The sequence below is a fragment of the Chroicocephalus ridibundus genome, chromosome 24 (assembly GCF_963924245.1).
Source record: "Chroicocephalus ridibundus chromosome 24, bChrRid1.1, whole genome shotgun sequence".
NCBI lineage: Eukaryota > Metazoa > Chordata > Aves > Charadriiformes > Laridae > Chroicocephalus > Chroicocephalus ridibundus.
The window spans coordinates 1,634,072-1,655,072 of NC_086307.1; the positions used below are offsets into that span (position 1 = coordinate 1,634,072).

The 21,001-nt window shown below is 50.9% G+C and overlaps 1 protein-coding gene across 6 annotated transcripts in view; it reads right to left on the bottom strand.

Moving 5' to 3' along the window:
• SCN8A (sodium voltage-gated channel alpha subunit 8) overlaps positions 1–21,001 on the bottom strand; it is a 61,107-nt gene that overhangs the window by 31,791 nt on the left and 8,315 nt on the right. For 2 of the 6 annotated variants that reach the window (XM_063359169.1, XM_063359167.1), the window contains exons 2-6: positions 17,970–18,299; positions 7,100–7,219; positions 5,824–5,912; positions 5,479–5,607; positions 3,594–3,685 (exon numbers count right to left, since the gene is read on the bottom strand). In XM_063359169.1, coding sequence (XP_063215239.1) covers positions 3,594–3,685; positions 5,479–5,607; positions 5,824–5,912; positions 7,100–7,219; positions 17,970–18,245 — 706 coding nt within the window. In that variant the 5' untranslated portion in view covers positions 18,246–18,299. Of the gene's footprint in view, positions 1–3,593; positions 3,686–3,820; positions 3,913–5,478; positions 5,608–5,823; positions 5,913–7,099; positions 7,220–17,969; positions 18,300–21,001 lie in introns of those variants that run through there. The other 4 variants (XM_063359170.1, XM_063359168.1, XM_063359171.1 and 1 more) reach the window with 3 other exon arrangements.

Genomic DNA, 21,001 nt, shown 5'->3' on the forward strand with positions numbered 1-21,001 from the left:
AACGGGGCCTGGCGGGGAGTCTCTGCCATGGGAGGGTTTGTCCAGACAGAGACGCTGAATTACGGTGTTCTGCTACAAACCCCCCGCTGCGGTGAAACCTGGCTCATCGGCATGAACTACAACCACTTACAAAGACCAAATACCTTTCGACCTGCCTACGTCTGAAGTTCCCACTGCTGCACCACACCGTTTCCGTGCTTCCCTGTTCCCTGCGGGAGCCGGACCCATCATTCAGAGGAGGGGTTTGTGACGGGCAGGGCTGCGCCCCCAGCGCCGGCTCTTCGGGCCATCGGGATGGGTAAAGGGCAGGGCTCAATACAACAAGGGAGCTCAGGCACAGGCCAAGAACCCCGCTGGTTCTCCAAACCGGTCTGGTCCGTTAAGAGGAACCTCCCAGGAGCCGGGGGAAGAACGCAGCGCTCCTGCTGTCGGGAGACAGATCTCAACAAGCAAGAGTCTGGGCTGCAGAAACCGTACAGAATTCAGGCTTCCATCAGCCTCTCTGAGGTCAAGTAGGATGATCCTGCATTTGTGAGTGAGCAGTGAAGGAGGCTGAAGGGAGGAAGGAGAGAAAAAAAACCCTAAAAATCACAGCTCCAGCTGAATTTGGGGCTAATCGGATCCAAGGCTGTGGTTTATTTCTGCAATAAACCTTTGTCAGGAAACCCTTCTATACCAACAGAGGGTTGAGCCATACCAGGAACAGAAAGATTCAAAACCACATAAATAGGATGGAATTCTTAGGGAGGAATGATTTTTTAAAACATCTTTTCCTTTGATCTTCAACACTTTTAATCAACGCCAAAGCCCTACTCTCACACGGAGCGGTTCTTTGCTGTTCGTTCTGGCAGACAAATGGCCGTTCCAGCGCTCGCTCGCAGGCCCCCGCACCTGGGTCCGCGTTGCTCCCCTGGGGGTGGCACCACGAGGAGGGACCGGCAGCGCTGGCATTGCCAGCGCGGCGCAGGACAAGGGGGAGGGCCATTGCCCTTGTGCTCTGCAGACCCAGAGTCCCCTGGCCCCGCTTAACACAGGTGTCACAGGCCGCCAACGCACGGGACCAACGGCATCAGGCAATTAAAAAACACCAATCACTCAAGTGCCAATAAAAAAAAATAAAAAATATCTTCACCACAGAGTTCCACATGGTCTGCCAAGCCATACCACGAAAGCAGTATTTTGACATTTTAGCTCATAGGTGCCACAGTCTACTCCTGCCACACAAATCCACACAGACCCTCTACCTGCCTGGCGTTTTGTCATATTCTGGTAATATTTCCCATTTTTATGGGAAAAATTAACACCAGGATGAGTTTCTCATTAGCTCAGCGCAGTATTAAAATTCCCATTCCATTCCACGTGCTGGAGCAGAAAGGCAACCAACTTCGTATTTTAATATTAAGTGTATTCTAAAAATCGCTTCTTCCCCAAGACGTGATAGCACTAAAGCCCATAAAGAGCACTCTGTGCCCAAGGTCATACTCAATAATCCAAAAGGCTAATTACACAAAGGCTGTACGTTCCTCGCTTTGCCAGTCGGAACAGGGAGAGGGGAGCAAGGTTTGTGCTGGACCCACGTGCCACAGAACCCAGCCGGGGCAACCCAGCCCCAGCACAAAACCAGTGCAAATAACCACAGTTTTGCCATTTACGGTTCCAGTCACGGTGCGTTCAGCGTGCCGGCCTCTCGGGCAGGACCCCCTTTAATAAAAGCATGCAGCAAACCAGCCCGCTAATAAAAAGCAGGGCTGCACTGAATTTAGAAGGGCTCAGACCCCCCCGCCCTTTGCTGTCTTTTGGAACAAAAGGAAAAGTCCGTTAGTTTTGGGCAGGATGGAGAGAACGACAGAACGGAACCGTTCTGCTCCTTTCCCCGGGCAGGCAAGGCATGCTGTCACACGTTTCGTAACCAGCTCATTAAAGCTGCATCATCTTCACTTTGCTACGATTATGAAAGCAAAACACATACGAAACTGAATTTAACATCGACGCTTTCCTTCGAGCAAGGCAGTTAATACCTGTAGCAGCCTGACAGAATCGCAACTGCACTTCAGATCCGTCTAGCGCACTGCTAACAGCAATTACCAAACAGCCTTTGCTCTCTGAGTGCGCACAAACGTTAGGGAAGGCTAAGAACGAACACGACTCGAGCATTCTCTCATTCGGTGCAAGGGAAGCGGGTGCCATTAAGAACATCATGCACAACAGCCATGGACAGCTGATGGGTTTAGCAGTCTGGAACGGGGACAAAAGTGACGGCCCCTACAATTCCACAGGCTCTTTTCTGGCAAACGTATGTGCAAGTGTAGCCTGAGAAAGCAAAAGAACCATTATCAGTTAATACGTTAGGAAACAAAACACAAAGATATAGAAGACCAAAACTCTTCCAGTGATTATTTCGGGTGCCCACCTTGAGACAGGTCAAGCACCTGAAAAATGGAAAGCTACAGATGCTTCAGTGCCCACGAAAACCGAGCCTTGAAATTAGGGACACTTTTGAGAAACCATCTGCACAAGACTTTCCTATACAGGATCGGGATCAGAATTCATATTCATCATATTCTCCGTCCACAATGGCTCCATGGTCTCGTGCGATAAAGGAAGGGCTATTGCTCAGCCTCTGACTCCCACACTGAGCTAGAGCAGAAGTGGCTTCCTAAGTGATGGTCCTGCAAAGCCCAGGACAGGGGCAGGTCTACGAACCAGGACTTGTGGCTCACTGAAAGCACAGCTTTGGGCCACACACTATGGCACTGGCAGCTGGCAACCACTTCCACTACAACATACGAATGCAAAAGCTGGTAGTGCCAATGCTCCATTTAGCTTATTCTATCGCAAAATGAGCACCAGCCCTTCCTGAAGACGGGAGGCGAGCTTCTTGCCCTTACCTAGAAGACAACCTGCCTAGATCCCGTCTTGACTCCAAGGAACTGAAGTAGCTTCACGCAGAAAGGTTTTAATCTTGTTTGGGTTTTGCTCACTTGCTTTACAAACTTGTTCCTAAACCAGCTCTAGAAACACCGATGATAACGGGATGACTCGCTGAGCCGGAAACTGCTCAGCCTGACCTGAGGAGCCTGATCCTCTATTCATGGAGTCATGAAATGCTTTGGGTGGGAAGGGACCTTAAAGCCCACCCAGTGCCACCCCCTGCCCTGGGCAGGGACACCCCCCACCAGCCCAGGTCGCTCCAAGCCCCGTCCAACCTGGCCTTGAACCCCTCCAGGGATGGGGCAGCCACAGCTTCTCTGGGCAACCTGGGCCAGGGGCTCACCCCCCTCACAGCCAAGAATCTCCTCCTGAGATCTCACCTAAATCTACCCTCTGGAACTAACCTTTAGGCCTGGCGCTCATTTCAGAGCTCGGGTGGCCACACGCATGCGCAGGGATAGAGAAGTACGGAACAGCAGGCTGTTTGTCTCGTAATTTGATGGCCCAGAAGCCTTAATTTCAAACTGCTCTGTTTATACAGACTGCAAAGCCCATCAAAAACATCCCAGTGCCATTTCGGAGAAATAAGCAGTGCAGGATGGCAGGGGAGATATGGAGAGAGATACACGCACGACGAGCCTTTAATGCGTAATGGTTCTCACCTGGAATAACAGAGATAGTTTTCAAAGCTCGGAGAACTCTGAAAGTTCTCAACGCTGAGACATTCCCAAGGTCCACAAACTCTGTGACATATCTGCAATGAGGGAGGTCACACACAAAAACACAATGACAATACACACACCAAAATAAAACACCAACTACAGACAAAGCAGTACATCACTCACAGGGCCTGCACCCGACAGCTAACACCAACCGGAGGCCGCCTTACCTGGAATTACAGAAATAGTTTTCAAAGCTCTCAGAACCCTGAAAGTGCGCAGAGCTGAAACATTGCCTAGGTTTACAAACTCTGTTATATACCTGCAGAATTAAACCAGAGTTAATGGCACCGTTGGGGTCACCTTCCTTTTCATACAGCTGTCCGCTTGTAGGAAACAGCTTGTAATTTAAAATGCTTTAGAACTGGCATTTAAAAGAGAGACAGACACAGAAAAACTCAGAGCCAAAGCACAGTTTAAGTCTCTCCACGCCGCAATCAGCTCGTCCAAGCGCACGGTCAGATACCTGCGTCCTCGTCTGTACAGGACTGGAAAATTTAACGCTAACTCTACATGAAACGGTAATTATAAAACTGCCAAATACGCAAGGGGATTGGTGACATCACCTCAGTTCAGTGGTTTCAGGTATATTCGCCTCCCTTCGTGTTTTTAATAAAGCATGATTGTCTTTTGCTTTGATTAGGGTCCTTCATGTTAATCCTTTACGCTTTGCTACCTGTCTGTGAGCCACAGGCGGGATGATTATCCCCACTGCGCAAGGGGATAAACCTGAGATACAGGGAGGATAAAAGGCTCAGCGTGAGGTTAACCGAGTTATATTTTACCCCAACTCAGACTATTTCCTCTGTGCTGTCTGGGGAGAAACAGAGTACGAAAAAGCAAAGAAATGCACAATATTCAAGATTCCTCCGGGTGCAGAAAGGCCACCACAAGCGCTTCATAAAACAAAAAAAAAAAGTGGAATTTCAGTAACGCAGAAGCCATTCCGGAGTCAAACTGGTCTGTCAGCGCCAGCGAGATACCCCTTATTTGCCTTTTGTGTGCAACATTCAACTCTTTGCATATAACTTAAATACACAACTAAAGGGCAAGTAGGAAAAAGAGCTGAAACTCAGGAAAATCAACAACCTTGGGTGCAGAATTCAGCCAAAAAAAGGCATTTTATACAGTTAAAGCATTTCACTAGAATTAAATTGCTCTGCCCACTTGAAATTTAGGCTCCTGAGCCGTCCTACGTGATCCCTCAGTTTTCATCGACTGTCATTGACTACGGGAGCCCAAACGTGCACATGTGCAACAATCCAAAAACAAATGTAAAAGGGGGAAAAAAAAAATAAAAAAATCATCTCTTCCAGCGGCGACTCAAGACTGCGGGTGTCATACCCTGGTATTGCCCAGCCGCACCGAGCCCAAGCAACGGCCAGCGCGGGCCAAGAAGGAAAAACCCCAGAAATCCAGCGTGTATCTCCTGGCGCAGCTCCGAACTCAGACATCCCCAGGAATTCTCACCATCGGACCAGCGCAGGCTGATCCGGCACAAGGGAAAAGAATGAGGAAGGACAATAAAGAAGCTGCCACTCTGGCACGTGAGCAACCTACAGTGCCAGGCGTTACTATAAATTCTTCTATTAATAAAGGCAGTTTTCAGAAAATCATACTTTTTGCAGCAGCTCCACTAACTCCATCGAGTTGCGGTTTAGATCCGTGACTCCGTGTCAGGCTAAAGCTTTCTTTAGGAAGAAATCTCTCGGGGATTCACTTAATTTTGCCTTGAGTTACTTTTCCCTTACACACCCACCCTCTTCCTAAGGTCTCGCCCCCTCCCGCACGCCACAAATACCCCAAATAATCTGAAAACACAACTTACGCCATCATGATCACACTGAAATCTAGCCAGTTCCACGGGTCGCGTAGGAAAGTAAAGCCATCTATACAGAAACCTCTGGCAATAATTTTCACAAGTGATTCGAACGTATAGATACCAGTGAATGTATACCTGTGACGAGGGAGAGAGAGAGCCGCACTGAGAAGTTTGCAGAAATGTCATCGTAGTCATGAAAAAAGATGAATTACAAACACTTTTGTCTAAACAGAGCGGATGTAGAAGACAACCCGTATTCACGCGAACTTATACGTGAGCGGGAAGAGATTTCTCAACAGAAGAGAAACAACATTCGGTAAGATTCTTAAAAACACAAGAAGCTTTACTTACTCCACATTCTTCGACCATTCGGGCGGGTTACTAAAAGTCATGAATACACAGTTGGTCAAAATAGTGCACATAATGATCATGCTAAATACTGTAGAACAAAGTCAAGGATCAACGGGACACGAGCATGGCTCCTCACATCCCCGGCGGCTCCCCACCCCGCGCCCTTCACTCTTCTGCAGTGAAATCCAACCATTTCCAGTCTGTTCTCCGGGGACTACAAATAGGAGCCAAGGTGCTTCCAGCAGCCACGGGGAATAGGAGCGGGGGCGGCTATATATAAATAGTATTTTTGCATCACCATTCAATTGATTCCATATTTTCGGGTATGTGTTAACAATTTAAAAAATCACATGCCTAAATGAAACGTCTTCCCAAATAATTCCATTTATTCAGTAACATCAAAAAAATATTTTCTGCTAATATATCCGACAGGAAAGCAGCATCGCAATCCACGGGCACCTAGGATTTAACTTGGAGAAAACCCTCCGGACCTTCCCAAACACCCGGGCTCCCTCTGCACGTGCAGGATATGAGACACAAGCCACAGAAAACGTTCCTGGACTCAAATACCAAATCGAGTTTGAAAAGATGGAAAAGCTTTTACTGCAGATGAGATGCAGGACATAAGGATATAGAAGCCTCTACACCAACAAAGGAACGGGTTTCCCTTTTACAGTCACTTTCTAAAAATAAATAAATAAACAGGGCAAAGCAGCCCATCCGATACGCTACTTTGCCCCCCCTCTCCTAATAACACGCGCGGATGCTGCTCCCGAAGCTGCCAGAGCCGCCCGGAGCCCTGCAGCGGAACGTTTTGGGACAGCCTTGCCAGGAGAAGGGAGTTTGGGAGATGCCAAAAGAGCAAGAAATTAGTCAGGGTCTAATCACGTCTAAGGTACCTGTGGCTCCTTCTCCAGACACTAACTCTATTTAACCATTTTAGCAGCTGGTTAAAGCTCAACTCCCCTTCACGGGAAGCACAACCCTAAACCACATCCATCCCAAAACTTATCCGTGTCTGTGCGCTGACGGAAGAGCAGACGCAGAAAGGTGCAATAGGAGGGAAAATAAACGTAATGTTTACTTGACTGGATGTGTCCAAAGGACCGTGATTTTTCTTTCAAAAACCCCACGTTTTTGTGTCTGCTCTGAGGCCACTCCAACTTCACCAGGTGCAGAATTCACAGACACTATTTGAATGGAGCAAAAAGACAACGGGCAAGAGAGTTTTCAATCAATATACAAAGGCAAAAATAACTCGGTAATAAAAAGGATATGAATGTATCAAAATTTTAATAGCTATTCTTCTAAACAGATTAAAAGGACTTAAAATGTACAAGGCAGGTGTGGCACTAAATCGGAAGAGTGTTTTCCCTCTGTTTAGTACTACAAAGGTCTGTGGAGAGACAAAGACAGAAACAAAAGAGAAAGAGAGAGAGTTAATGCATGAAAGTCAAGGCATGAATTGTACAAGAAAAGGTGAACAACCGCTATGGTAAAAAATAGCATTTTCTGCTCTTTTACAAGAATAATCACCTTTACGAAGTTCCCATTAGGGTAAAACATACGTACCAGTGCGTAATGAACAATTCTACTCCAAACCGTCCATCTCCCAGATGCCTCAGAGGCAGGATGTCCCGTCTGAGAGACACCCCTTCACCGCGCCGTTACCCCTCGCCCGCAGACAAGAACCAGGGCCCACGGCAGGAGCGGGACCGGCCACGGAGCCCCGACTCCCGCCCGTCCCTCCGTGCCCCCTCCCCGGACCTGGTCCCGGCTCTGCCAGGTGGCCCCTGGCCCACACGGAGACATCGGTGGGTCGTGGGGGTGCAACCACCCCCCCGATTTTGGCCACTCGGTGCTTGGTGCGAGTCCCCGTCCCCGAGCCGCATCCCATCCTAGGGGACATCAGGGATGAATGGCGAAAGATGAGGGTGCTGAGGCACCCCCTGACCACGCCGGCTCCTACTCCCCCATGGCTGGGGACTGTCACCCCCGAGAGCCCCGTACATCTGCACCCGGGCCGTGGCCCACAACGGACTGACACCAGAACTTGTAGATCTGGCGAGTTCCGGACTTTAACAACTGGTGAAAACTACCAGAATATCCCATTGTCCGTGTTGGGCTGGAGTGGAAAAATACCGGACAAAAGTCAATTTTCTCAGACCCTGTAAGGAGGAATTCCAGCGAGACCCTTTGAGCTGCCCCGGATCGCAGCGGGCTGTGGCCAGCACCTCCCCTGAGTCAGTAGCCACTCGGGCCAACACCTCGGGGACTGGACGGTCGGGGCGAGTCAACGCCATCGAGTCCCAGTTATCGCCCACTGAGGAACACGGGCGCACTGGGAGTATTTGCTCCAAACTCGGAGGAAGGGAATTTTAATTCTAGGTCTCTCCTTCCTCCACCTCCCTACATGCACATGAGCAAGTGTGGACGCGCTTGTGTTTTACTGGATCCAAATACTTGTCCGTGCTCATGTAAAAGGGGGAGCCGTTGGCTCGCTGGAGTCACCCACTGTGACCTTTAGTCCTGACAGTCAAAACCCGGGTGCAGGGGGGTTTTGTGCTTGTATGTTTGTGCATACACATATATATGCGTTCATTTGGGATACCTTACGTTAGTGTGAGTCTTGCCACTTTCAAACCCGTAACTAAGTCGCCGTTCAATTATTCTGTTAAACCATCTTGTAAATCCTTAAATCGGTTAATGATTAAGTGCTGCTAAAACATAACTCCTGATCTACCTCAAATCATTAATAAATTCTGAATTGCCACTAAACCGTAACCGTGTCAAATATTTCCGTCCGCGACACAGGTCGGCGGAGAGGACACGTCCCGGCGGGGTCCCCCCGCAGACAGGGGCCGGACACCTGCTGTCCCCACGCGGGGACGATTCTGAGCACATCCCACCGCACTGCGCCAACCAACGCCTGCTCTCCTTGCCTTTAATTAGCGAGATATTAAGGTTTGCTACTTTACACAGAAGCTGCAGAATGAATCAGGTAAAGGTGAGGCAGAATCGATCTCCACTCTCCATCGCCAGCCCTAAAACACAGAAACCACCGGGACAAACACCCAGAAAGAAGGAATTAGAGCTGGAGCTGCCGAACACCCGCGCGCTCCGCGCGCCAACTGCTCAGCTGGGAGGGACAAAAAAGCAAATTTGTGCGCAGTGAGAAGCCAGAGGCCTTTCCCGCCTGCCATTCCCTGCGGGATGCGGCAAGGCCAGGGAGGCTGACGGATGGAGCGAGGCTCCAGCCCTCCGCCCGGCAGCAGGGAACCCACCAGGGCTTTGTGCCAGCGTCGCCACCGAGCTTCCCGGGGGACTCACTCACGAAATTTGTCATTTCCCTCCTAGTAAGTGAAACAGCAGATTTTAGCTCATTTGGCTAAATTAGACCATTGAGCAGTAAATTATTTGCAAAGGAAATCAACACGAGATTGCGGTCCAGCACTGAGTGAGAAAGATTAGTTACCAGAACCACTAATGCATCTCCCAACAAAAGCACTTTAAAGACAACCCCAGACAGCTCTTAAATTGCAGCATCAAGAATTAATGAGCAGATTACCTTGGCATGTAGCAAGATTCTAAAAGGCCTTAAGTTTTTCAAAACTGTGGGCTACAGACTGGTTCCAGTGACACCCAATTTTAAGAACCAGCTGTCCCTCTGTCGTGGTTTTGGCCAAATTGGCCAATGGCCAGCAACAGATGCTCCCCCCCAGCCTCTCGCGCACAGGGAGGAGGAGGAGAGATAAAGAGATTTACGAGTTTAGAAGAAACTAAACTACTTTAATGAAATACTAATAATAAAATATAAAGGAAAATAATGAAAATTTATTTCATTATCTCAGAGCTGGAGTCAGGAACACACGGATCGGGATCAAAGGCAGACGAACAGACAGGGTCCTCCTCGGACATCGGCCACTGAAGAGAGCCGACCCTTTGATCCCTCAGCTTTTATACTGAGCGTGATGCAGATGGGATGGAACACCCTGTTGGTCAGCTTGGGGTCACCTCTCCTGTCCCCTCCTGCCCGCAGGTGGGACCCCTCTGCGCTTTTCCGCTTCCCACCCTCCAACGGGGCAAATAATAAAATTAGCTGACCTTGGGTGTTTTGGCAATAAGTATAAGCAAGAGCCTCTCTGCGTACCATTCCTTGGCACAACCTGTAAACGTTGGTCTTATCACTCTGAGAACGAACCGTTTTGGGCACAACACGCTGTTAACTTCAGAGAGTGAAAAGAGGCTTAGCTAAGAAGTAAAATTACTGAACAGAAAGTTGGTTCTGTTTTACCTCATACCAGGACACCCTCCGTCCCCGATAGCACCAACTTTTCCAGGCTCACAGACCATTTACTTTTAAATTGTCCTTCACTGTCCCCTGCAGAGCCTTCAGACCAGGGCACCCACCACAGGGGGATGCTCACAGGCTCCCGCTGTGCGCCCAGCACAACACCGAGGTCTCAGCTCTACCACAGCTTTTAAGCAATGAAGTCTCTGATGCGACTGAGCTGGACAAAGACAGACATTCCCCCAAACCCCCATGCAGTGGTTCTGCGAGGTGGCTCGGTTTCATTATGGATAAGGAACTGGCTGGGTGGCCGCACTCAAAGAGTTGTGGTCAAGGGCTCCATGTCCATGTGCAAACCAGTGACGAGCGGCGTTCCTCAGGGGTCAGTGCTGGGACCAGCGCTGTTTAACATCTTTGCCAGTGACACGGACAGTGGGATTGAGGGCACCCTCAGCAACTTTGCCGACAACACCGAGCTGTGTGGAGCAGTTGACATGCTGGAGGGAAGGGATGCCATCCAGAGGGAGCTGGACAGGCTGGAGAGGTGGGACCCTGCCAGCCTCCTGAAGTTCAACCAGGCCCAGTGCAAGGTCCTGCCCCTGGGTCAGGGCAACCCCAGGCACAAACCCCGGCTGGGCGGAGGATGGCTGGAGAGCAGCCCTGAGGAGAAGGACCTGGGGGGGCTGGTGGGTGAGAAGCTCAACATGAGCATGAAACGCGCACTTGCAGCCCAGAAACCCCCCCACAGACTGGGCTGCATCCCCAGCAGCGTGGGCAGGGGGGCGAGGGGGGGATTCTGCCCCTCTGCTCCGCTCGGGGGAGACCCCCCTGCAGTGCTGCCTCCAGCGCTGGGGACAGCAGAAGGACACGGAGCTGTTGGAGCGGGGCCGGAGGAGGCCCCGGAGATGCTGGGAGGGCTGGAGCCCCTCTGCTGTGGGGACAGGCTGAGAGAGCTGGGGGGGGTCAGCCTGGAGAAGGGAAGGCTCCGGGGAGACCTTCCAGCCCCTTCCAGTCCCTCAAGGGGCTCCAGGAAAGCTGGGGAGGGACTCTGGAGCAGGGAGGGGAGCCATGGGACGAGGGGGAAGGGTTTTACACTGGAAGAGGGAGATTTAGGTGAGATCTCGGGAAGAAATTCTTGGCTGTGAGGGGGGTGAGCCCCTGGCCCAGGTTGCCCAGAGAAGCTGTGGCTGCCCCATCCCTGGAGGGGTTCAAGGCCAGGTTGGACGGGGCTTGGAGCAACCTGGGCTGGGGGAGGTGTCCCTGCCCAGGGCAGGGGGTGGCACTGGGTGGGCTTTAAGGTCCCTTCCCACTCAAACCATTCTGTGATTACACCTCCATTTCTACATGGGAGAAATCACCGTGCTGGAGCCCAATGTTTGCGCAGACAGAGCCCAGCAAGCCAGCGGTAACACCATTCTTCACACAGAGACATGGGGACGTGCATGCAAGATGGAAACCAACTCAAAGGCTCCAGACCTGCACTAGAAGAGCAAGTTGGATCCAGTCAGGGAAGGTGTATGGGGGGGTCAGAAACCGCCTGTGGGGTTACACAGAAACCCACATTTTCCATAGGGATCATCCCAGAAATGTGGCATTCCCAGTTGTAATATGGTCTGTCCCATCCGGTGATTGGGGCAATCACCTACCAAACACGAACTCCACGTTCTGCTTGCCAGCTTGGTCCGTCACAGGGCAGCTCCTTGTCCTCTCTGACCACCTCTGCTCAGCTTGCCCTTTTCAGACCACGACGCTTGCTGAACTCTCTCCTCTCCATGACGCCCACCGTAGGTGGGCCTCTCGGTACGACCCTACCCAAACCAGGTGCCGTTCACTCCAGCCTGCTCACTGATTCCAAGGGTTCCCAGATCCACTGCTCCACTTCCCCTGCGCGTCCCATAAAATCGTGGGTAAATCTCCGCTTGGCCTTGTCAGTAGCAAGAGGAGCACAGAAGCCAAGAAGTGTTTGGCAATTTAAAACCTTATCTTAGTTTTTCTTTATGCTGCTGACATATTAAAACTCAATTTCAAAATGGCTGCATGCTCTTAAAATGTTTGCTGGTTCAGCTCCAAGAACATCCTTAAGCCCTTTTACAATCTGCTGAGGCAAAGCTGAAAACTGGAAGAAAGGTGATACCTGGAGAACGGCATTTTGCAGTCGTCTTCTGAGAGAGGAAGGCTGGTTGAACTTCCAGAGGTCTCAGTTTGTTGTTAAGGCGTAGTGAAAAAGTCTCTGTCCACTTTAGTCTTCCTAAGGTTGGCCGGGACTCTACGCTTTACAGAAACCTTAGCAATAGTTCTCATTTAAAAAGAAGTAAGGTCACAAAAGAGAAGTCTTCTCTAAATCAGTTTGCAAAATAACGCATTAAAGAAGCTGTGCTGGAGAGCATGACAGAATTGACCACGCGATGGCAAAAAGCTTTCCAGTCCTATGAAGATTTAAAATGCTCTTGCTTCGTGCAGGTTTTACATTAAGCATTTCTGTAATGGCTGAAAAGCGAGGAGGAGTGGGCAGAAGATTTAAGGAGAAAACAGCTTTATGAACAGCCTAAGAACATATGGAACCATGTTCCTACCGTGGAAACTGATGACTGCCACACTCACAGAGCCGAGCAGGGAGAGCGACGACTTTCTGATGATGACACCCTGAGCAAGTTACTTTAACACAGCTATTTTCAAAATTAATTCACAGGGAACTGGCACCCTGTAGGCTGAAGAAGTACATACAGAATTAAACGTCAATGCAAAATATTTTTCAAGTCTGTTTTGGCTCATAGAGGTGTACTTTCTAATACAGAAACCATGTTATTCAATATTTATTTTTACATCCCACCTAAAAGGGGACAAATTTATTCTTTCTTAATAACTTATTCTTCACCACTGAAAAGCTTATATGGGAAAAAAAAAGTATCTGCCACAGTTTGCTCATTCTTTAATCTCTTGTTTCAAGCTCAACGTAGGAAAAACTGTTGACATTTTCTGAAATGTATCAAATAAAAAATGACTGAAAGATATACTTTTAAAAATAAAGATTGTTCCATATGCAATATTGAGAATCTGATCTGGATTTAAGTTTTAGTGACATCACAGTCTGCCTATGTAAGGAAACCCACTCTGCCGCAGAAGCAGAAATGATTCTCCTCCCGTCTGCTCACCCCAGGGGGCCACAGCCACGCAGGGGATGGCAGCAGAGACTCTGCTGGCTCCTGGTCCACGCCACGCTTGGCACATCCCGACCATAAACCAAAGCTCCGCGTGACACGGCAACGCTTGGGACTGGACACAAGAATGGCCACACAACAGCAAATGACTCTGTGACACTTCGTGTCCACCCACCCCCCAGGAAGGACGGGGGGACAATGCTCCCCTCTCTTCATTCTGCCGCGACAGCAGGGAGGAGAACGAGGAGGGACAGGATCCTCTCCTGCTCCTTTGGAGCCTACCGGAGAGATCGCAGACTCATAGAGTGGTTTGGGTTGGAAGGGACCTTAAAGCTCACCCAGTGCCACCCCCTGCCCTGGGCAGGGACACCCCCCACCAGCCCAGGTTGCTCCAAGCCCCGTCCAACCTGGCCTTGAACCCCTCCAGGGATGGGGCAGCCACAGCTTCTCTGGGCAACCTGGGCCAGGGGCTCACCCCCCTCACAGCCAAGAATTTCTGCCTCACATCTCACCTAAATCTCCCTCTTCCGGTGTAAAACCCTTCCCCCTCGTCCCATGGCTCCCCTCCCTGCTCCAGAGTCCCTCCCCAGCTTTCCTGGAGCCCCTTGAGGGACTGGAAGGGGCTGGAAGGTCTCCGTGGAGCCTTCTCTTCTCCGGGCTGAACCCCCCCAGCTCTCTCAGCCTGTCCCCACAGCAGAGGGGCTCCAGCCCCCCCAGCATCTCCGGGGCCTCCTCTGGCCCCGCTCCAACAGTTCCGTGTCTGCATCCTATTCAGGGAAGGGAATATAAAAGGCAGGAGATATTAGATGGACAAGTCATCCCCGTCCCCCCCCTGAGATGGAGCAGAAGAAAAAATAAAATGAAACATGCAAGACCTGGAAAAGGTAATTAGCTTTTGGAAATAACGATAAAAGGCTGACTTTTGAGATGGTCCCAATTCTTCCCTCTGTTTCAGTGACTTCACCGAGATGCAAACCCCATTAACAGCATCGTGACCTTGTAGGGCCACTGCCTCGCCCTACAGAAGCTGCCAGTGAAGGCTCCTGGAGGCACATGCTGGAGCCAGACGTGCCTCCCGCCAGCTGGGCTCTCACCCCCCTGCACCTTCCCCAGTTCCACGCAGCCAAGGTGACATTCCAGGCCGGAGGGCCCCTTTCCAAACTGCGCATGTGACCTGATGAAGCTGCGAGTCACTCCATTGGCACAACTGCACTGGGAAGATCCTCAGGTGCTCATCTGCAAGCTATAGGTGACCTCGGACAGTCCCGCTCTCGCCTCGGATGTTTGCAGACATACAGTCTTCTACAGCTGCGGGGCCGATTCTTCCTTTGAAATCAATCCACCTAAGCTTATAGATGGCCTCAATTCCCAGGATATTCAGGGACCTTCTACTGCCTCGTAAATGGGGTCACTGCAGGAGCACTAACACCTTTACCTCCTTCTGTAGCATGCGTGAGATTCACAGGAATCAAGTGAAATGGAAGTTCCTTGAGGAAAATGACCACAACCAGGCAAAAGTCACGTTCAGTGGGAAAGAAGAGGGTGAGAAGTTGTTTAGCAGGAATGATAGCCTAGGCCATAAACGGAAGAGAAGGAAACAGAGGTCTAAAAGATGAAAAAATATTAAAAAACCAGAAATACTAATAAGGTTGTGGAAATAAGAGGACGATGGTCCTCACCTCTTGCTTAAGCAAACACTGAGGGCAGACTAGACTATGGGCAATCGGCTGCTTTGCTTTCGTTGCCAGGGATGCTCATGCAGGCAGCTTCCCGGAATTTTGTTTGCACACATAAAGAAGGAAGATCATTACCTGCCTTTTGGGTTTTTAAATCGAAACGTTTCATGTTTCCACAACAAATACCATGGGCAAGTACTGCTTCCACGATGTGTTTGAGGCCAGGAATTGGACGGTGATTACCATCCGCAAAGCAAAGAATCATGAAAAATTCTTCTCTGGTACTTATGTAAAGAGAAAAAGGAGCTAAATCAGCTCTAAAATCTGCTACCTGTGATCAAAGGGACTTTCCTGTTTCTCCCAAGAGTCATCACTCCCAGTTTGCAAAATGAAACCCAGTAGAGAACAGCGAAGTAGCTCGGACAAAACCATCGCTTGCCGGACTGGGCTCCGAACCCCAGAGTTTTGACTCCCTGTGCCACAGTTCTGTTTCTAGGTCACACTGTTTCTCCTTTAAATATCAGTTATCAGGCCACTGGAAAGTTCAGCTTCTCAGTGAAATGCAGTTTCAGTTTCCTTAGATAAACTGAGATCACCGTGTCCTACTGCAAGGAAAAGCAACCAGCTGATTTGCTCCCATGCACGCTGTACGTCTAGCTTTAACAGAGAAGAGCTATGATGCAAAGCCTTCTGGCAAATGCTGGAGAGGAGGGGAAAAAAAATAATCTTGGAAAACTTCCCATGATTCAAGCAGATTCGCAATTCCTGATGATTCAGAGAAGGGCCTTTTTTAATGGCCTTAAAAAAAACCCTTTGTGGGAAGTCACTGACTATTTGAAGCAGCACAGAAGGAGCACACGCCAAAGCTATGGCCACGCTGAGGTGGATGCGAAAGGAACGGAGCCAGTAAAATGTTATTCCAGTGTTTATGGGGAGAGCAAGGCTCTGCTCACGGAGCAGCAATGGAGGCTGGCAGGGCTGTCTCAGCTTGTCTCCCATCTCCAGAACCTTCCCCTCCATCTGCAGCTGCTCCAGCTCTGCCAAGAGCTCGTGTCCCCGCACAGCGAGCCAGCAGAGACGGCTCTCTCCTGGAGACACGACAGATGCCTTCAAAGTTGGGAATGTGGCTTATTTTTCTCTAAAAAGGAAAGATTTATTGATAGAATCATAGAATGGTTTAGGTTGGAAGGGACCTTAAAGCCCACCCAGGGCCACCCCCTGCCCTGGGCAGGGACACCTCCCACCAGCCCAGGTTGCTCCAAGCCCCGGCCAACCTGGCCTTGAACCCCTCCAGGGATGGGGCAGCCACAGCTTCTCTGGGCACCCTGGGCCAGGGGCTCACCCCCCTCACAGCCAAGAATTTCTTCCCCAGATCTCACCTAAATCTCCCTCTTCCAGTTTAAAACCCTTCCCCCCCGTCCCATGGCTCCCCTGCCTGCTCCAGAGTCCCTCCCCGTCTCACCTGTTGCCCCGCGTTGGGAGGCACATGCGGACACTGATATAGCGTGAGGGCTGACGGGGAACTCTCCCTCCGGCTTCTGGTGGGACACCAAGACAACCACAAAGCCCTTGCACAGCGCTCCGGGACGTGGCAGTGCCCACTGCCCTTTGGCACCGCTCTCCTATTTTAGCCAGGAAGAGCACGGCCCAGTTCTCCCACATCTCTTCAACCACGTGAGCACCAAGAGGGCACCGAGTGCTCCCGCTGGGGGCTGCAGTGACATTTCCCAACACCTCCTCTGGTCGGGTGCAAGCAGCCACGCAGCCAAAGAGACCCCGGGAACCGCTCTCCAGCTGCAGGTCTCCCTTCCACAGCCCGCCCACGCCAAAACCGGCCAGATTTGTTTAACAAAGAGAAAACCTTTGTTCGGTAAAGAGAAAATATTTCTGAGGGATAAGGTCAGCTGCCTTCTCACCAGCAACAGCAGCTGCCCACACATCTCCTTCAGCACATCGCCATCTCAACACCAGCCTGCTCGTACTCACCACGGGCACAAATCTCTGTCCTTCGAAGCCCTGTTCTGAGCTGGCACCTCCGCTCCTGGCACCACCGACACAACAAATGAGCATTAAACTCATCGGCTATACCCAACCTAAGCAACAAATTCAGTTGGTTTCATGGGAATAATGCCCTGCCAGCCACCGAATCACTTCTGAGCTTGGCAGGCAATGTCTGCCCCAACACAAAGTCATAAAACTTGACCATTTTCCACGACGGCCGTACTACCCAGGCTTGGAACAGTCACATCAAACAACTGTCACATACGTGGTCAAACTCCAGCTTCTCGAGTGGCTCAGCCAAGCCAGAGTTACAGATGGTAATCATCTCAGCTTATTAAATTTCTATCAAAGCAAGCAATGAAATTAAACAGTAGAAAAGAACCTCAGATTTAAGTCGTCTGGCCTTCTGAGGAAATCACTGATCGTGCTCTTCCCTATGTCACCAGCAGAAGATCCCTCCCCTCCACCTCCAGCAGAGTCTTTGCTTACTCACCACTCCCTCACGCCACCGCTTCGCTTCTTAATACATGGCGGCACCTTAGATGCCTCCTGCCGTTTCACCTTAATTCCACAGGCAAATATTTTAAAAATAAAAATTACAAAGATGAAAGTAAGTTAATTAGTTTATCTCAGGTCTGTTTTGTCATGATTCTATATCCGACTGCTTCATAACGACCAAATTCAGTATTATTCCATGCAAGTAATGAAACACACACTTAAAACCGTTACCGTTACCCCTCAATTAAATTCTTCTTATTGCATTCACGGTTAAAATTGGCACATTAGCACAACTTGTATCTATTTTTAGTTTCCAGACCTTGTTCTCGTAACTCCATCCAAGCAGGTGCTTAAAGATTGGTCATATCACCTCTGTTAAACCTCAAAGAAAAATATATAACAAGAAAAAACCAAACAAGCCCCATCCAAAGACTCCATTCTTTGTCTTCCACTCAAACCATACCCAAACCTGCAACTTCCTAAGAAAGAGGCGGTTTAGTGACTTCTTTCTTGCAGACTCACTTTCTGTGTCATATAATAAGGGTCAAAGTCCTCCAGCGGCACAGCAACCAGGCCTTTTGGGATGTCCCCGTAGATGAAAGGCAAATTCTTCCCTGCCTCAAGGTCACTGTTTGGTTTTGGTTTGCTGTCTTCATCGTCGTCCCGGTGGCTGCTGTCTTGCTTTGGACGCTGCTTCTTCTTCAGTTCCGCAATGTGTTTCTCGATGTTCGCCAGAGACTCCGGAGTGAAGGGTTTAAAACTATCAGGGCCTGGTGGTGCGAGCAGCCGTGCTGCCATCTTTTCATCCTGCAGCAGCTTCTTTAGTTATGTCGCACCCCGGACCGGTCAGCTCTGCGGGGAGCAAAGAGCAGAGGCAGAACAAGGTCAGTGTCGGCTGACAGACAACAGACAGACAGACAGACAGCACTGCAGAGCCAGCGGCAACAGGCGGACGCGCAGCGAGTGCTGGGCTCTGGGTGAACCTGCCTGTCCCGTCCCACGGCTTCACCCAACAGCCCGGGCAGAACCGGCGCACACAGAGCTGATCATGGAATGGTTTGGGTGGGAAGGGACATTAAAGCTCACCCAGTGCCACCCCCTGCCCTGGGCAGGGACACCTCCCCCAGCCCAGGTTGCTCCAAGCCCCGTCCAACCTGGCCTTGAACCCCTCCAGGGATGGGGCAGCCACAGCTTCTCTGGGCAACCTGGGCCAGGGGCTCACCGCCCTCACAGCCAAGAATTTCTTCCCAATATCCCATCTAAATCTCCCCTCTTCCAGTGTAAAACCCTTCCCCCTCGTCCCATGGCTCCCCTCCCTGCTCCAGAGTCCCTCCCCAGCTTTCCTGGAGCCCCTTGAGGGACTGGAAGGGGCTGGAAGGTCTCTGCGGAGCCTTCTCTTTCCCAGGCTGACCCCCCCCAGCTCTCTCAGCCTGTCCCCACAGCAGAGGGGCTCCAGCCCTCCCAGCATCTCCGGGGCCTCCTCTGGCCCCGCTCCAACAGCTCCGTGCCCTCCTGCTGTTGGTGCCCCAGCGCTGGAGGCAGCACTGCAGGGGGGTCTCACAGAGCGGAGCAGAGGGGCAGAATCCCCCCCTCGCCCCCCTGCCCACGCTGCTGGGGAAGAGCCCAGGCTGCGAGGGGTTTCTGGGCTGCCAGCGCACATCACTGGCACATGTTGAGCTTCTCACCCCCCAACACCCCCAGGTCCTGATCTCCAGCCACCCCACTGACGGCTCTCCTCGTTCAGGCACCTCCTGAACACAATCTCTGCTCTAGACTACAGAAACTGTTCTGAAAAGCAACTCTCAAAAACAGTATTTTCCTACAAAAATGATTCTACCAGTCACTGCTCTCTAGCAAACTAGTTAGATAAAAACTGATTATTAGATAAAAATTCCAAGTCAGCTCTATTCCCAGGGTGGGGACGAAGTGTCGGGTGGTGTCTAAAGAGGGCTGGCCCTGAGCACCGCACTCCCTCAACACGGCACGAAGGAGGAGTAACCCGGGGCTAGGTTTAGGAGGGCGCAGCAGCCACGTGCTGAGCTCGTTTGAAAAAAACGCTCCTTCCTGTCCTTTCAGATATTATCACAGTTAAGGAGATGCTTCTGTAATGACTTCGGCACGCGTTGGCATGGCTGTGCTGGGGAGCACACTCAACCTTCCTCAGGTAGGACCAAGACCTCAGCGGGCTCATCTCCACTGCGGGAAGTCCAGTCTCACCCTTTCGTTACACACACACACATATATATACACGCACGTGTAATTATGAGAGTTTCTATTCATTTGAGGCCCTAAGAATGAAATAATTAAAAAGACTTTCATCAAGTACAATAGTAATTTCTGAAAGTTAAAGTTCTGCAACAGGCGGGTTAGACACAGGGTCGTCTTTGCATCAGATGCTGCAAAACGAACGAGCGCTTCTCCGTGACAAAGAGAAGAAAGGGGAAGGGGACAGGGACGGGGAGGGGAGGGGAACCTCCCCGAGCTGCCGACCCACCGAGGAGCAGAGACCCCCGACAGGACTTTCCCCCATCCCTCCAACAGGCACCTCACTCGGTGCCGCTCCGATGACAGAGCGGAGCCGGGGGACACTCACTCCTTCGAAGCCAACCACCTACGAACCCTCTGCAGCTCCGCACCTCTTGCCAAGCTCCAGCAACAAGGCTATATCGCGTTTCTGAGCCAGCGGTACCTCCTCAGGCTTTTCACACCCCGGGAAGAGGCCAGGAGAGTAGAGGAAGCCCAGGCGCTGATGGAGGAGCACTGCAGAGCTGGGGGCTGGAAGAGGACCCAGCCCCACACAGCTCAGCGCAACGGGGAGGAACCGCACCACCAAAGCGGTGACAAATTGGAGAGGAAAGGCAAAACAGCCACGAGTGTACGGCACAGAAAGAATCCAAAACCTACGCAGGATAAGGTCCCTTCAGTACAGAAAAAAAGATCATCAGTGAGGTTACATCTTTTAGACTAACACGTGCGCAGCAACAGAATTTGTATTTGAGATTTGGAATCTCTGAAAGAAGAATAACTTTTTACTCTGAGGGGGGTGAGCCCCTGGCCCAGGTTGCCCAGAGAAGCTGTGGCTGCCCCATCCCTGGAGGGGTTCAAGGCCAGGTTGGACGGGGCTTGGAGCAACCTGGGCTGGGGGAGGTGTCCCTGCCCAGGGCAGGGCAGGGGAACGAGATGATCTTTAAGGTCCCTTCCAACCCAAAGCACTCTATGATTCTATGACTTTCAAATTCCTTGAAAACCACGCTATAGGACTGAATCGCTAAGTTTCAGGTATTTTGGCACAATGCTAGGCACCAATGGTCCGTACAGCCCTTGGCTCTGAAGAACTATTTCTGTGGGAAGAGCTGACAGAGGCAGAGCTGGAGGCGGCTCTGGCCCGAAGGATGAGCTGGGACATGTCTGCCCGGCCTCGACCACAGGCACACTCTGATCTTGGGAACCACAACCTTCTACGGATCGCAGCGGCATTCATGAATAAACACAGCCCAGAAATAACGGAGTCTTTTTTTTTTTTAAGAAAACCTGGAGATCCCAGCCCTCAGCGC